Here is a 17,550-nt window from a genome sequence, read left to right on the forward strand (position 1 = left end):
TAAAAATTTCATAAAAAACTTAATTTCAATTGCGGAAATGAGGGGAGGAAAGGTGTACTTAAAGTTAAATAAATATGCATTAATTTTATATAAAGTTTAATTAATATTTGTATTACAAGTTCAAAATATTTTGTTTTATTATTTAATGAATAATATTATTTAATATTCAATCTAAACATTAAAGATAATTTGTATTAAGTTGATGTTCTGCGTGTTTGTAATTTTACTATCCCCATAATTAACTGCTATGTTTTGGCAACTTGGCTGTATTTCCAAATAAATAACTCACGACAAATGTTGCTATTGTTGCCCGTGTTGCTCGGTGTTTTCCCATTGTTTGATGGACAAAGCAGCGGCAACAATTATGCGGGGCATTTGGGCAAACCGAAAAGCTGAAAAGACCAACTAATGCAAACAATAGTTGAATGTTTGCCAGCCATTTCATAGTTCGCATATATGACAGACAGCCCGAAAGGAGCAAACACTGAGGGCATTCAGGGGGGTGGTAAACATCCTGGGCGGCGGCTTAAAGGATATCGCGTGCGAACAAAAAATCACCATGTAAACACACATCGCACACAAAAGGCGCGAGACTGGAGAAAGCTTTCAGGACATTCGACTAACCATCCCCCCCCGCCCGCTCGTTTACATCCAACCATTGGCAAGGGGAAAGCTACATGTGTACAATAGTCGCCTTCGGGTTGCAGGATCCTGTTGTTCCTACACTGTTTTGTTTTATTGTGATTTTTATGCCAGTCGTTTTGTTTTGGCATTTTTGGCAAATATTAGTTCCATACTCCTGTCATCGTCCGATGGCAAATGGAATGCTATTGTGTGTCGCTTGCTTTTCTCCGGGGCTAATAGCCATAATTTCAGAGAGACACCCAAATGTTGGGGGGTTACACTGAAATAGTCATAAATAAGTTCGTATTCTTCAAGATCTTTATTCAATAAGTTTATTGATACAGTAATAGTTCCAGCGTTTCGATTTTAACATCTTACAATCAGCAAACATAAAATTATAGTCTTTAAAGATAGCATTAGTTTTTCAGTGTTGGGTAAGCTTTTAAAAAACATTTAAGCTAGAAAACTTTTAAGAATCGTATTATATTTCAAAAGATACTTAGCAGATTAACATATATGGTTGTATTAATTTTAAGTTATTCGGGAAACAACAACGTCATTTCCGCTAGCTTCAGCCTATTTTAATCTCATTATAGTCTCAGAAATAAGCTATTCAGAAATCCATATACTAGTTAGTACTGATGCGTAAAATCCCAACGAAGCGTTTGGAGCTTAGGGCTGCTCTTCCTCCTCGGGATCTGCAAGTGCAAGATTATTAATTTAGATACGTTTTTGGAAAGCTTGTTGAGTCAATTATAAGCCAAAGTCGCTGCAGTTCATGCAACGCAGACACAATAATTGCCAGACATTTATATTAAGTTTAATTGCATACGTGCGGCAAGTATGGGCTGCCATACAATATGTATGGAATATGTAAAGCGTTTTATGATTTATGCAACCGCACGAGCTCCTCAAACCCAGAAACAAAATCAACAAATCATTTTTCTGGCCAACGCTGACAGCTGCAATTTTTCACTGCTACCAACTGCGGGCCTCTGGAAGTCATGCAACATTTACAACATTTAGCCGGCCAAAGTGGAGTCCAACTTTAAAATGCATTCCCCACTCCGCCACAATAATTCCCGATTGAAAGCCACCCCAAATGTGAGCGGGTGCACACAGACTCCCCCAAAAGTCCTAAACCGAATCAATTAAATTCAATTAGGCTCGGTAAAACCACAAGCCAAGTGCATAACCTTATCGGTCAGTGCAAGTGCAAGTGCAAGTGCAGGATACAAGGATACCCCAATCGCCAGTTTGGAACCCAGTTTCACTCCCCGGGCTTAGCTGTCAATCTTATTCTAATTGAAACGCATGCATAGGGATCCCAGAAACACAATTGCCTACGACTCGAATTTCGCATCACAAATTGACTTTTACGCATAAACAATTGAAATTCTGACCAGATTTCCGGTTGAGACTTAACCTTTCCTCTACGAAATTTACCCCCTTTTTGTGGCAAAATCAACAAGTTAACTGCACTGCCGCCTGTCATTCAAATGGAGATTGCGAATTTACCCCCTTGGGGGCTATATGGCATTCTGTGTTTGGTTTCTCACTGTCTAATTGACTTGTGAGTGGAGTTTGGAATTTGATTTGCCACTAGGTTGGGGGTCCTTTAAAATGAAAAACGAAAACTCAACTCATTTTTGAATGCTGGGACAAGAAAAGGATTTTTTCCAAAGCCAATTTTGGTTTTGTAAATATTTAAGGACTTTTAAGACTCTTCTCCTTACCACATCGATATTCTGATATTTAATTGTTGGTACATGTTAAAAAGTGATGTTCTTAAGCAAGACTTAAAAATGAGTAAAAACTTGTTTAACATCGTTCATGGCCTGCAAAACATTTTTAACCCTACTGTCGTGTTAACCTTTTTCAAACCAGAAATTTTTCGCATTCTCTTGGCTCACAGTTTTTGCATAATATTTTCTTTGCACCCCCGGCGCTTTCGTTATCATTCCCTTAATTAATTAAAAAGTTGTTGCACCTTTTTTTGGGTTCTTTTATTTTTTTTTTGGCGCAAAAAATGTGCACAATTTTTATTTCGCACATGCGAAATTAGCGCTGCTGGGTCGCACATGCCTTGTTAAAATATTTGCAAATATTTAAATTGACATTTTTCCGTCATGTTATGACTATGAACAATGTCAATTTAGCTGGATGCCTTGAAGGCCCAAAGGTTTTTATCCTGCTCCCTTTCCTCTTGAGATGCCCTTGTCCGGTGAGTTTAAAACTCCAGCGGCGAACACTTTAAGCTGCATTTGCAAAATGCCCGCACACACATCGAGCAACTAATCAAAACAAATTCAATTAAACGACACACGACAAGCCACGACGACTGGCATCGGAGATGGTCCCAGAGTTGGGGTCTCTCACTCTGTGTATTTATATGTGGTGTATTCCCCGCTCGCCGCTTCCGAGGCACTGCTCCTCCTTTTGGCTTATCTGGCAGCACAATCCATTAAAATTGCACATCGTTTACACCAAAAATCAATTCGCCAAAGCATTTAGGCATTACAAATGCCAAGCCAGCCACTGGAGCTAGTCGCCTGCGCGGCATTGGAGTTTGGAGTTCGCAGTCCAGGTTTTTCGGGATCCCGCTTCAAACTGAACGTTGATGCCCATAAATTTCGCATGGGGCCCTCACTCTTTTTTCCCTGTTTTTTTTCTGGCCCCTTGGTCTCTTGGAGTCTGAGTCTCGGCTTTTGCCGGGCTACCAGGCGATAAACGCAGTCCAGTTGGCATTGCTTTGAAATGTATCCGCCAGATACGAGTAGTACAAAAGCTGCATTTGTGGAGAGCCAGTCGCAATCTGGGGCCAAGTGGATGGCCAGTTGTTGTCGCTGGTCAGTTGTGGACAGAGGTGGAGCTTTTGGTTAGTACTAGGAATTTGGGATCCTAAGCACAGGGGCTACCCAAACACATTTCATATCTTCTATGGCAATAACTGCTCAAAAGTACCCCTTTTGTGGCGCCACTGCTTGTGAGCTATGTTTTTGGGTCGTGTGTCTCCTCTAGAGCGGAGTACTCAAAAGATTGGAGTAGTACGATTGCGTGGTGGATTTTCGAACCTTTTTGGGGAAACTACTACACCATTTCGGGTTAATGTGCATTTTGTGTGTAAACAATGTTGAATTCTAAATAATTGATTTTTATAATGATAATTAATCTATAGATCTGTATAATGCAAATAAAGTTAGCCGCTGTTTAATTTTATGTTCTCTGTTCACAAAAGTATCTTGAAAAATCCCATCTCTAAAAACGTCAATCGTCCTCGATTTCGGACTCTTTGTATGTCAGTGTCACCTCATGCCCGACAAATTATGTCTATCGGAAACACAGAAAGCCTGCAAGGGGACAACCATAAGCAGACCCAAATCCAATCCGTGTATCGACGGCAGCACAAATGCATGTGGATCGCCGATGTTGATGGTGGTGTTCGTTCGGTGGCGTCCAAAGTGGTCAGTGGTTCGATTCCAGTGGTGTCAGTTCGTCGTGCGTTTTATTAGTGGCAACTCAAACAGCAAATTGAGATTAGAAGCCAGTCGAGGACTGACTGAGTAAGTGAGGCCATGAGTTATGGGCTGCATTAAAGCGCATCGGAAAATAAGAAAAAAAAACGTAGTAGGAGGAGCGGATTCTAAAATGCCACCCATTAGGTTTTTAAACTGAATGACAACTGATAAAGGGCTTTGCATAGTACTTAAACAACGAACTAAAGCAATTACTAAAAAAAAATGAATACATGATCCTTACAGAATGGTACATTATTATTTCGTACAACATTTATCTAATCTGCATGTACTTAAGTGCTTTCTTTTACATGGAAGGGCGCACTTAGAATTGAATTATTTTAAGCACCCATTTAGAACGCTTAGAGGTCTTTACGCCACCCCAAGAACTCCTTTCTCAACTTACAGAAATTTACATTTGATTGCTGTTCAATCAACTCTCATCGCTGGCGACCCACAGAGTTCAACATGTGATATCCTTGACATTTATGAGTTGTTGGCTCTGTGGGACCCCCGCTCCCCTATACAAAGTAACATGTTAGATCAACAACGAGAAATGACAGATATTATTTGCATAACACTGAAACATTCCTCGTGAGTTTCTTATATCCCTGTTGCTTCTGTCAGTTACTGGATTTTTTTTTTAACATAAATGATAGCAATCTGAAATGTTTTTCGCTTTCCCCTCGCAACCCGCATAATTCACTTGATATTCCTCATCTGACTTTCACTTACAATCCATTCCAGCCCTCGAAAAGCAAAGGGAAGACAACATTAGGCCTTATTACATTTGACATGTTGCGCCCTGGAAAAGTTTTCTTTCATTTTCGTAGCAACCCACCCCTTGGCTACAAATCAAAAGATAAATTGTTTTTCTTCATGATTTATATATAAAAACGTTCTGTCGACTTCGCACCAACCTCCAACTTTCATTCCTTATCATTGGCGGCGTTGAAAGCGGGCTACAAATATTAATATTGTTTGTATTTCATGCGCTATCTGCTTTTTATTTCGTTTTCAATTTGGCCATGTCTGACTCGGAAGGGAAGTCGCATGTCAAATTTAATATAAATTATTGGCGAAAAATCACTGGAATGGGATGAAAGTTGTATCTACGCTTTACTCACATTCCTTGGCCTTTTTCCAGGAGTGCGTTGGCATCGCCTTCAGCTGGTTCTCGTAGGCCTTCTTGGCCAGCACATCCTTGGCCTTCGGATTTGGCTTGTTGCAGTTCTCCGAGTCGGCAAAGTGGTCCAGATACTCATCTCGCTTGCAGTAGATGCACACCCCGTAGATATACTCCTCCTCGCAGATTGTTGCATTTGTGGATCGAGCCCAGTCGGCATTATTTTTCGCCGCCTTGAAGAGTTTGCCCACGTAGATATGGGCAGTTGGTATGGGAGTAAAGGCATTCAGGGCAATGGTGGTTATCGGATTGTGCTCCAGGTTCAGCACCTGTAGGTTCTTTAACTTGTCAAAAAGGCCGCTGCAAACAAGGGTTCATATATACATATGTTTGATGTCTGTTTTGGAAATAAAAACTCACCTCTGAATGCGATCCAAATTATTGAACGCCAAGTGAATCTCTAAAATCAAGGGAGTGTTCCTGAAAAGCTGATCGGGCAGCCTGGCTATATTGTTCCTTTCCAATCTTAAGGTGAGCAGTTTTTTCTGCACCTTGAGGAAGTCCTTGCTCAAATAGCTGATGTTGCTCCTTATTCCTATGTATGCCAATTGCTCCGACATCCAGAACAACTCGGTTGGCACATTATCGCCGCAATTGAAGAGCTCGATCGACTGAAGTTCGGTCATGTGCCAGAGTTCCTGGGGTCCAAAGGCGGACATTTCGACACTACTGTTCTTGGCATCGCAGTCGATCATCAGATGCTTTAGCTTCGATTGCTTTGCAAATATTGCACCCGACACCTTGCCCAAATTCTTGACCACAATTTCCAAATGGGTTAGATTTTTCAAAGGATGCAAAATGTTACCGGGCAAATCACTGCTACCCTTTAAGGAGAGTTGTTGTAGTGCCGGCAGGTTTTCCAAAAAATTTTCAGGCAGTGTGGACTTGAATCCAATGATGGATACTTTCTTCAGACTCTCGTGGTCCGTGTAGTGTTGCTGCAGGACCTCTCCTCGATCGGTTTTCTTGGGATCGAAATAGTTGAAGATCTCCAGTTCAGTGTAGTTGCTAACACCCAGCTTACTGAGCAAGTATTTGATGCTTTCTGCATTTGGTATGGCACAGTTTTGGACGATCAGTGAACCAATATTGCCCACCTTAAGAGGTGGTATATAACCAAATCCCCTGGCATCGAATATGCTACAGCTTATGCCGTATAACTGCAGATTGTCACTGTGCAATTGAAGGTTCTCGCACTTGATCTCCTGCTCCTGGCACTCGCAGAGATTTGGTTCCTTGACCAAGGCCTCACAACCCGCTTTGGTCACATAACTTGGATTGATCACTGTGGCATTCTCTTGCCACGACGGCGCAATTAGGGACAGCGAAAGAAGTAGCCACCACATCCTGAGGCTGGGACTCCGAGCAGACTGATCGCTGTAAGGCAGGAGCAGAGGATTTTAAAATTAGTTTTTACGATCCTGCACCCGAGGCAGCATCTATAGTTACTTTACTACTATGTGCATCTTTCTCTTTGCGTCTGGATTTCCTGCAGGTAGCACGCATTTCCCTGGAAGTGCTGAGTTTTTCCATCTAGCCGAAGACGCCGCCCCCCATTTTACACCCAAAGGCCGGCTGCCATTTTACACAAATTTGATTACCCGGGGCCGGTCAGGTAAACCCCCTGCCGTATCTCTGCCGCTCTACCTGTTCGCTTAATGGCCCATAATTTACTACGCAACTCGCCCGATTTGTGCATAATATTAAACCATTTTAAATTCGCCTTGCAACAAAAATCAAAAAAATCGAACGCAAAAAAAAACGGCAAACAAAATGACTTAAATTGCCATTTGCGTTGCCTTCGGTGGAGTTATTTTTTTGAAGTTGGCGAGGACTACGGGGGTTTTTGGGGAGCGCGAGATGATCTGTACGTAAAGGCAGCGGCGTGAATCCAAAAGAGTGGGTCTGATAACAGTTGAATATGCGCGATTTTACATACGAATTGCAGGCCACAGATGAAGAAGCGAATGGAAGCGATCTGAGAAACGTTTAATACTGCACAGTGGGCTTGGAATAGTATAAAACTGAATACGTTTTTAAATCATTTATCGTGGAATTTCCGACTAGCAATAAAATTCTAATAAATCAATATTATAATTTGCATAAAAGACGTATAAATTCAAAGAGTATCTTGCAAATCTATGTTACTTATTGTTGGTAAGTTTGCTTTGTGGAATAGCCAACCCACTGTACCTCCCATGCCAGATTATTCATATCGAGCTCTTCCCACCTCATCGTCATCCTCATCCTCAGCCACAATCTTATCCCAAACCACTTTGAACATCCTGCAGTGCAATTTCAGTGCGGATCCGCTGTTGATCTTATTTCTTGTGCGCGAAACTGGGACTTGGACTGGCTGCTTCTGCTCGATTTCGAACAAATTACGATTCATTCTGGTTTTCAGTTTCATTACAAATGCAAAAATGCAAAATGGCAAGCCGGCCATTATCTCTCGAGACCCAGGACGGTATGGTATGGTATGGTATGAGTTGAAATGGGATGGTATGGGATGGGATGTCTGTCTGTCTGTTGATCGATGATCGCTGTGGCCGCCGATGATCAAGTTTTGTGTATCGTTTGAGGCGTACATGCGTAAGTGCCTTTGATCCCCGCACCTGATCCCCCCCTGAGTTCGGACCTCCTCCTGCAGCAGTTGCATTCACAGATCGGGGCCAATGCATTTGAATTTGTCTGGTCGGCAGCCAAATCGATCGACAACCAATCAGCCCCAGTCCAGTTCGGTCAGCCATCATGCCAGTTTGCGCAGTCTGCCATGTGCACCCAGAAAAATTACGCGCTCATGAATCATTTACATTAACATAATAACAAAATAATACAAAAATGTAAAGAATTTAATAAGAAATAGGAACGGTAACTAAATTTAACTAAATTTGTAACTCCATATTATCCAAACTATTTTTTTATATTTAACTTTATAGTCATTGACGAAACGAATTTGTATCTTTTAAATCTCTTTAAAAATATTTGCATTTAATATCCACCAATACAGAGTTGCATTTTATATAATATTCAAGCTCAGAATTTAATATCAGTGTTATTTTGAAACTGCTGCTTCTGCTGCTGGCAGTGGCAAACATTTCATTTTTCACGATCCACGAACAGTCTCTCGTATTCCCAAGAGCTAAATCAATAAATTACGTGACAGGCATGCAGAAAACCTGATGCCTCCAACTTTGCGTTGGCTTTTAGCTCAAGACCACTTCTTGATCGCAGTTTGCGTTTTGCTTCGTTTTGATTGAATCAATCAAAAACTTGTGCATTTATATGAAAAGTATTAAGCAGTAAGGACGGCCAGCAAAATGAAGAATGAATACCCTGAAGTGTATGAATAAATTAAAATGATATGTAAGCAAAGGCAGGATATGTAGTGAAATAAAAAAAGCAGGGTTATTAACCTTTAACTTGGATGTATATATGAAATGATGTTTGCTACCAAATGAAAATAAGTCCGGTATAATTTAGAGAATTTAATAGTTTATAGCTGGATAATCTATATAGTTTCCCAGTTATATTTGATATAATAACAATATATGTATTATTTTATTTCTATTTTTTGAATACCTATGATTTGAAAATAGCCTATGATGAAAATAGAGTATTGAATGAATGTCGGTGAGCATGGATCATACACATATCGTTTGCAGATCTTCTGGCGCTGCCATAACATAAGTTATTATTATGTCTTGCCCAATGGCCGGACCAGATATATTTTCTGTTCTCCATTTACCGCACTTTGCCATCTTGGTAAGTTCGCATTAAATTTGATTGGTTTTCATTTGTTGCGAGCAGGAAATGCTCAATAAAGTTCTTAACTCGGTTTAATTAACTCTGACAAATTGAACTCGGTGCAAAATGTTTTCCGAAAAGTAATCGAATTAAAATCGAAGGAAAAGTCATTCTTTGACTTGCGAGTGCTGCTCCTTCAATTAGTAATAAATAATTTGGCTTGGTTGAAAAGTTTTACGCCAGCTAAGCGATGCATAATCCATGAAAGGGCACGGCACCAGCAGAGTTCAGGAAGCCAAGGACTCGGGGCCCACAAAAGTCTCAGAAAGTGGAAACCAAACGGGTGCAGGACACTCTTTTTGTTAATACCGCTCCATTGTGCAGCGAAATCTTCATTGATTTTGATTTCTTGTACCGAGGAAAATCGCCTTAGGCCAAAACTTTCGCCCCACCACAAGAGTATTTACCATTTTGCAGGACGGACAGGCAAATAAATGGTCATAATCCTGGCCAGACAAAGGCTACTGTTCCCGCTCCTGCTACTCCACCTTAACCCACAGCTCATAACTCATGTCTGTGCTATTTTTGGGGGTGTTCCTGACTCTTTTATGCGTTTTACATTTGATTTATTCCACATGCAAATTGCGGTATACAAAAATTAAGTTGTTGGAAATGTTTTATTCCGAGAAACGTTTTGCGTCTCGCCGCGACTAAATAATAATTCGCCTCAAATTCAAATGCGCACGTTTCACAAAGAGTACAGAGCAGAAAAAAGCCATAACATAGCTCAAGGCGCCCCCATATCGTGAGTTCTTATATAAATGGGGGGTAGAACTCGCCCCTTACCGAAACTCTTTTTGTCCCGGGGCACAACCCGCTCTTCCAAGTAAATGCATGAAATTGAATACTCGTACCGGGCCCACAAGAATATTTTTGACAGTGTAACCGAGAACCATCATCTCTATTTGGCATTGTAGTTATCCTATGGCTCAATGTTCTGTTTATTTATGCGTTTGCGCCTATTTATTTATTTTAATTAAAAGGGGCACGTGTTGCTGTTTTCTTGTTTTCTTTTTGCCACGGCAACATAACGCCCGGAGAAATTGACGATGGAAAATCGGAAGCATGGGGCTGTAAGGTGTGGTCCCTTTTTTTGGGAGTGGGTGGGAACGGGTTGTGGCAAGTGCAACGCAGAACTGTATCAATGACAACCCTGAAGTTTCGTCAAAATTTAATATTGTTTACCGAGGTAAATGAAAACTTAATTTACTTGTGCTATTTGTCGAATCTTTCAATAGAATTATATATTAAGCTTATTCTTATTCTACCGCTGTATTTGCAATTCGAAATTGAAAGCATTAGAAATAAGCGGTTTTGAATGCTTGAAAGCGCCTCTATTTTGATGGACTTACTTTAAGGCTATCACGTGATATCACCCTTGAAAATAAAAACTATAAAAAGTGACAGCAATGACGACATTGTTTTCCATTTCACAGCTTTCCGAAGGTCAGTGTTTCCACCCCGTAATTTTGATTGTCCATTCAATCGAATAGACAACTGCCAACTGTCATTAAACTGCAGCAAATGAACATCAAACGAGTGTCAAAACAAACAGAGATCCTTGGGCGTGGATAATTTAACTGACTAAGCCGAGAAGAAATGGCCAGCAAATAGTAATAAACAGGGGAAACAGCGACAGGACGACGGAGCAGCAACAATCAGAACAACTAATTAAATGCCACAACCCCCACGGAAAAACAACCAGACAAAGTCAAAGTTTCTCGACTCGTTTTCATTACGAGTTAATTTGAATGTAAATGAACAGAGGAGTGGAGCCGCTTGTTGGGGAGTGGGAGTAGCTAAAATGTTTGGCTAATGTTTCAATTAAGAAGACAGTGAAAAATTTAATTTTCTTTCATTTGGCTCGGCCTGTGTCTAAATGGAAATTGCCACCCAAGTTAGTGCTAGAAGTTTTCCGTTTGAAGGCGGACAGTGAATTTCATCTGGATTGTTGTTGTCCCGGGTGATGTTCACAAGGAATTTCAATGTTCCACTCATAATTTCATATAATTTCCATTAATTGTATGAAATTAATGCCGCTGGCTTTGAGGCCGAGTCATCTGCACAGAGAGAAATGTAGGTTTCAACAAAATTGACACCACATAAATGTATACTGAGACACATGGAATTAAAGTGTATAATGTTTATAATACTAATAGTGATTAATATTATTATTGACTTTTTAGTGTATGATGATACATTCTTTTTATTTGTTAGATCATTTACCATAAATTGAATTATACGTTTGACTTTTTAGTGTATGATGATACATTCTTTTTATTTGTTAGATCATTTACCATAAATTGAATTATACGTTTGACATAATTAAGTTACCTTTCCATGCTTTAGAAAATAAATTATTTGAAACATTTTCTATAATCAACCTTTAGTAGCTTTAAATGAAGTCGATAATTTTTCCTTTGTGAATATCCAGCAACCACGATGGTTTTGGCTCTCGCTTGTTGGCCACTCCAGTAGCCATTTTTATGATTTTCTACGCACTTTGGCCATGGCTGGCTTGGAAACTGTCTATGCTAATTTCCCAGTTTTGATGACTAGTCGGCTACCAGCGAGCTACTGGCAACGGCTACCTTTCATTTGGCTGTAACCAACTGCATAACCACGATCACCATCAATCCACCGATCTTGGGTCCTGAGCACCGCCTTTTGCTTTGCATAGATCACTCAAGGGCATCGCTATATGGCTTTTGTTCTGCTCGTGTTCGGGCTGAGTATCAAGGAGTATCGAGTATCCATCATCGTCATCATCATTTTCATCGCAACGTCCCCGTCTGGGCCATGGCCAATTCCCAGTTGAAGCTGCGCTACAACATGGCTAGTTACGCCCCATTTTGACTGGGCAATTGTCATGGACACGGCGTGGAAATCAGACTGATGTGAACATATTTTTTTGAGTGGGTAGTTGGGGAATATTTCTTCGGGCTACTAAATGGGTTAGCAGAAATCTAGTGAAAGAGACAGTAAAAAATTGGAAAAAGTGCATTCATTTTGGCTGCAGCGATTTCCGGAAGATTAAACAAACTATTTGATAACACTCACATGTCCCCTTATATTATTTGGTATTATTTATTATTTTCCATTAATATAAGGTATCTGTATTGGTTCTATTCCTTTTCATCTAATCCGCCAGCTATTGCCCTTTAGCAGGCCGAAAGTGCAGAAGCTCAACCTCCTTTACAGTCATTTCCTTTTTGCACACTCAGCACAAATTGCAATCAAAGTCCTCCTCGTCCAGTCTCAACCCCTTGCTCCTCTTCAGCCACCGACTTTTTAGCACTTCAAATTGGCAAACAAACAAACTCACGTTCAAATGAAATGTGAGCATAAACAGAAAATTTTTCACACAGCGCTGGCATCGCTTTCCCCTCGTACTTTTTGAACCCAACTCGTGTGCAATGGTAAACAAACTTGAAAAGCAAACCGAAAAGCAGAAGCGGAAATATTGCGCATACGTCGTGTTGCACGTGCAAAATGACGAAAAGGAAGCAGCAGAAGCCGCTGAATAAGAGCAATGAGCAGAGAAATGCGAATCGCACAGGACGAAGGAAGAGGAATTGGAAGGAAAGGACGTGGCATCACTTGACACGCAAATATGCATAAACAAGGCATGAATATTCATACTCACAGCAGACACTTCGCCCCGTCTCGCTTGCTCCACCCTAGCATCTTGAAAAGGACTCGCGTCCTCGTCCTGGTGCCCATATCTCGTTTAGAGATGAAATGCAATGCGCAATGAAAAATTTGCCCGCAAAAAGTGTTTGCACAAGCCGAGGTGAGTGAACCAAAAAGCAGAGCAGACTGCAAGCACAGTGGTAATGCAAATCACTTTTTATTTTAAGCTAAGCTCGACATAAACTAAATTTCTAGCATGCATTTGTAAATAATTTTTATTGAAATGCTCATATTTTTCCATACATGAGCAAGCATTTTAGCATCACACAATTATACGTTTGGTCACACTATTAATCATTTATCTAAGCACTGGTAACACTAATACCGTTAACAGTTCTAATAATTTTTAGATGAATTAATGAATTTATTTGGTTTCATAGAAGTTCCATATCAGATATACTCTACTGTTTGCCCACATAATATGCAATTTTCACAGCATTTGAATGAATGAGCGAATGTTTGCTTGTGTTTGCTTAGCCATTCACAAGTAGAGACAAAATGCAAACGGGTCATTCACTTGGTTCTGCTACTCCACCACCCCTTTTCACTGCTTTCGCTGAAGAATTCCTGCGAGTAGGACTTTACAGAAATTTCAACTGCTTAGGCAACAATCATAAATCCCTGTCAATCACACTCGGCTGTCATCATCATCAAAACAGTCATCAGCGCTCTAGATAGGCCGTGTAGTTGCGACTTATCCAGCGACTTTTGTGACTTGTGACTTGGCTAAGCGGAACTGATTACATAGCCTTCTGTTGCGACGTCATCGATTTGGCTGCGTGACAAAAATGCCTCTTTATTTTTTGTTTTCGACTGTTTCGATGTCATTTATATGATGCTCCGAATTTGACAGCTGCGTGGTGGATCGATTCGGGGGTGGGAGAGTTATGCAACACTCGAACAGTTAATTTCTTTGGAAGCTTTCTATTGACAACAATCAATCATTTTCTCGTGTATAAACTGGGGGAAAGTTCGCAAGACCTTTCTACAGAATTGTAAAGCGGTAAGCTAAGGTGAATAAAAGTTAGGCCAATACCATAGAAGTAGAATACTGATGAAATTTTTGTTGAAACGGAAACTTTCATAATTCTAAAATTACTATTTAGTGGGCCAAATGCATTATATTTCTAAAAAAACGAAACTTATTAGAGCAATTGCATGCAATCGTATCAGGCGTATCATGCTAAAAATTGTATTTAATCTTTGTGTTTTAGCAATTTAATCTTAAAGCTACTAAACGTCGTTATGTGTATCTACATTATTATTATCTTTTAGTTTATTTTAATAGGCAAAAAATAAAAAATTCGCAATTGCCTAAATTAAATACAATGAAGAGCTAAAAAAAACATTTATTGCCAGACAAATCCAAATGCAATCGTCTGGGCAAAAACATAATTAAATATGTTTTCGTTTAGAGGAAGACTCACAAAAATTTGCATACCTAATAAAATCAGAACCGTCGAAAAAATATCAGTAAAGAACGGCAAAAACTCGGCCAAATCACCGGCTAAAACTAATCCCCCAAATCTGCGACGATTGCCAAGGCAAATCAGAGTCCTGAAACCATAAAAAGCGAAGAGCCAAAGAGCCTGGGGCAACAATTTAAGATTTACGCCACTTAGAAGACATTTAAGCGTGCAACAAATGCAGCAACAACAACAATAACAACCGAACCGGGTCCACATGCAAAAGGCCAAAGTCAAAAGCCGCCAAGAAGTAGTCGTTGTTGTTGTTGTCGCTTATGTTGTTTTTGCTTTTGTTGTTCCCGTGCGTGCTGAGCTTCCTTCTGCTGAAGCTTCTTTCCCAGCGATTCTTCTACGGTCTGTGGACCCTGCCAAAAATCAAAAAGGGTTTCTGCCTCAGCGGCCGACAGTTTACAAGTCTTTCTCGTGTTTCGACAACATTAATTTGTTGTCTCTTCCATGTTGGGAACTTGCAGAGGGAAGGCCTAGCCGCAAATGTTGCCAGCAACAAGTTGCCGGCCTCAGGGAACCGCAAAAAGAGAGAGAACAGTAGCTCTATGGCAAACAATAAGAAAAATTATTTAATTTGAGTACTTTTCGGGGCCGGTTTATTTTATTTTTCAACAGCAAAGTGCTGGCCATGGATGTGCTGAACAAAAACCGAAAAAACCGCAGAATTTTACGAGCTCCTCGTCGCCCTTAACAATGTCTCATTGTCAGGTCTAAATCATTTTTAACGATCAATAAATGAACACGGTAGAAACAAAATATCGTGAAGGTGGCACCGTGAGTCGGTGACAGTAAAAGCGATTAATTAGTGAATATTTGAATATTGTGAATATTTTAAGTATTAGCTAATAAATAACATATAATCTACACTCATCATAAAGATAAATTGTTCGAAATTGGTATTTGCTAACCATTGGATATTCATTTGTTTTTTCTAACTGTTTCAAACAAATTTTATTCAACTTATTTTGGTTATAAAGTAATATCTTTAAAAGTTAATATCACCTAATGGTTAGCAATGGAAGTGTAGTGTTTAAAGTGAAATCACCTGTCACGATCGAATTATGTGTCTCAAGTTCTCATCCCTGGCGATTATCTCGTATTTCTGTTTATGTGGAACTCATCCTTCAAGTGACTTTGTGTGCGGTCTCTTCGCGACTTAACTTGGAAGTCGGGAAAGGTGTAAAGCTAATTGAAAGTCCCGCCCAGAGCGGCGAACTTCAAAGGTGCACCATCGACTTTGTTGCGGAAGCAAAGTCACTGCAGCCAGAGAACTATTGGATACCAATACCCAGGAGATTTCTCGCCCAGACGCAGACATACATATATCGCACTATTTTATTGCCGACTGTTGGTGGGAATGTGGGTGGCAGATAGGGGAGCCACGTGATAAGCTGTGGATTGCACACATGTTTCGATATTTAGCCAAAGGCAAACAAAACGACGAGTTGACAAATCTAGCTACATCACTGCAAACATTACGTTATCAGTCTATAACTTTTGTCTGTATTTACCAAACGCTTCAAATGGACAGCTGTACGCGCTGGCTCTCTACTGAAAATCGAAAATTCCTGCGATTAAATTGCAATTTCCACAACAGATGTTCGGGCTTTAGCGCATTTCCTTTTTTCTAATTGTAAGCGGATATTTATTCTCCATCATTTCCGCTCATTTGAATTTTTTCGCCCCACTTGGGCGGAAAAGGAAACTTATTTGCTAATAAAAATTCAAAAGATAAACACACAAATCAAAGTCATAAGCCCAAAATGAAACTGAGACTCTGCTGGACAAGAAAAAACCGAATCAAATGGGAGTAAAAATGCGGAAAAAAATGCGTAGAAAATACTCGAGATTTTTGGGGTAATTTGCCTCGGTGGTTGATGCCGGATTATTAAAGCAACACGTGCGGGGAAATACCGCGAAATCTTGTTAAACAAAATTAAACGACTTAGTTGACTTTGAGCTCTGAAAAAAAACATGCACACAAAAAAATAAAAACCCAATGGGCGATTTGCATTTGTACAACTGATTGCACTTACAAATCGTAAAAAACGAGCATCGAGCAGCGACAGCAAACATCCATTAGGCCCACTGTGCACAGTGGGTAGCAGACGGCGACGGTTGGGGTTGGCGGTCTAATACTCAAAAGGAAATTATAATAAGCGCAGCTTTTCCCCGTACGGAACAGCGGACAAGAAAATACATAAATAAAAGACGCCGCCAAGTAGGCAATGCAAATGTTGTTTGCAGCTTGTGTATTTTCCCTGGTTCGTTTTCCCAGAATTTTTTACATATTTCACCGGCCTTTATCGCACTAATAAAAAGGATTTTCCTCGAACGCCGGGAAATTGTACTGAAAAGTCGTCGTCTCGCATTTCTTTGTATCATTTTACTGCAGGCAACGGGGGGCTCGACCAAGCGGTTGGGGTTCCGACTTCTGGGGGCCATCCGCCTTATTTATTTACTAGTCCTGTCATATTGCAACAACTGACTTTTTTACTTTGGCTGTTGTCTGGCTTATTTTGTTTGTTTTTCCGTTTTTTCTTCGCTTTTCCCCACCGTTTTCCCTCTGTCGCTGTGCATTGTGTTACCTTATAAATGGATTATGGCAATTAGATGGTATTCGAGGGTTGTGGGTTGGTTCATTGGGTCGCTCGAAATATGCAATCCATGTTCTTCGGCGGGGCACGAAATCCATTAGAGTGGCTTAGGACTCGATTTACTTAAATTTGAAATAATGATATGTGGCAGTGGTAATTATAAAGTGTATAAGATGGAGTAGTGAATGGGATTGCCATAGGAAAAGGGGTAAGTAATGCTTTCATAGAGAAAATATTATTATTATTTAAAAGTGTGTATAAAAAGTGTAACTAAATATAACAAATTGTACTACCTACCAACAATTCAATGTTATTTTCAATACCTCAATTCCATTACAATTCCCTTACAAGTTCTGAAACTTTTTTCTTGCCAGTCATGCACCACCAACGGAATGAAAAACCAATTAAATGCGAAACAATCATCATTAGGCAGTGCCACAAAATGATAATTCAAATGTTTTCAGCTGAGTGGCCAAAGCGAATCGAAACGAGAGAACATAACAACTATAACTAAGTATGTACACCGTGAAATTGAACAAATAATATGCCAAGAAAGTAGGCGCCGAATAAAAAACCGAAGAGGAGATTGGAAAAAGTTCGAAGCCAACTATTATTAATGATCTGATATATCAATCGGCTGGCAGATCAAAGAG

At 40.1% G+C, this 17,550-nt stretch overlaps 1 protein-coding gene across 1 annotated transcript in view; it reads right to left on the reverse strand.

The window, feature by feature from the left end:
* Positions 1 to 928: 928 nt before the first annotated feature.
* LOC117135661 overlaps positions 929 to 17,550 on the reverse strand; it is a 48,537-nt gene continuing 31,915 nt past the window's right edge. Inside the window, exons 2-4 of the mRNA XM_033296056.1 lie at positions 5,686 to 6,702; positions 5,267 to 5,625; positions 929 to 1,322 (exon numbers count right to left, since the gene is read on the reverse strand). Of these exons, the coding sequence (XP_033151947.1) occupies positions 1,297 to 1,322; positions 5,267 to 5,625; positions 5,686 to 6,671 (1,371 nt within the window). The 5' untranslated portion in view covers positions 6,672 to 6,702 and the 3' untranslated portion in view covers positions 929 to 1,296. The remainder of the gene's footprint in view (positions 1,323 to 5,266; positions 5,626 to 5,685; positions 6,703 to 17,550) is intronic.

Source organism: Drosophila mauritiana, chromosome 2L (genome assembly GCF_004382145.1).
Source record: "Drosophila mauritiana strain mau12 chromosome 2L, ASM438214v1, whole genome shotgun sequence".
Taxonomy (NCBI): domain Eukaryota; kingdom Metazoa; phylum Arthropoda; class Insecta; order Diptera; family Drosophilidae; genus Drosophila; species Drosophila mauritiana.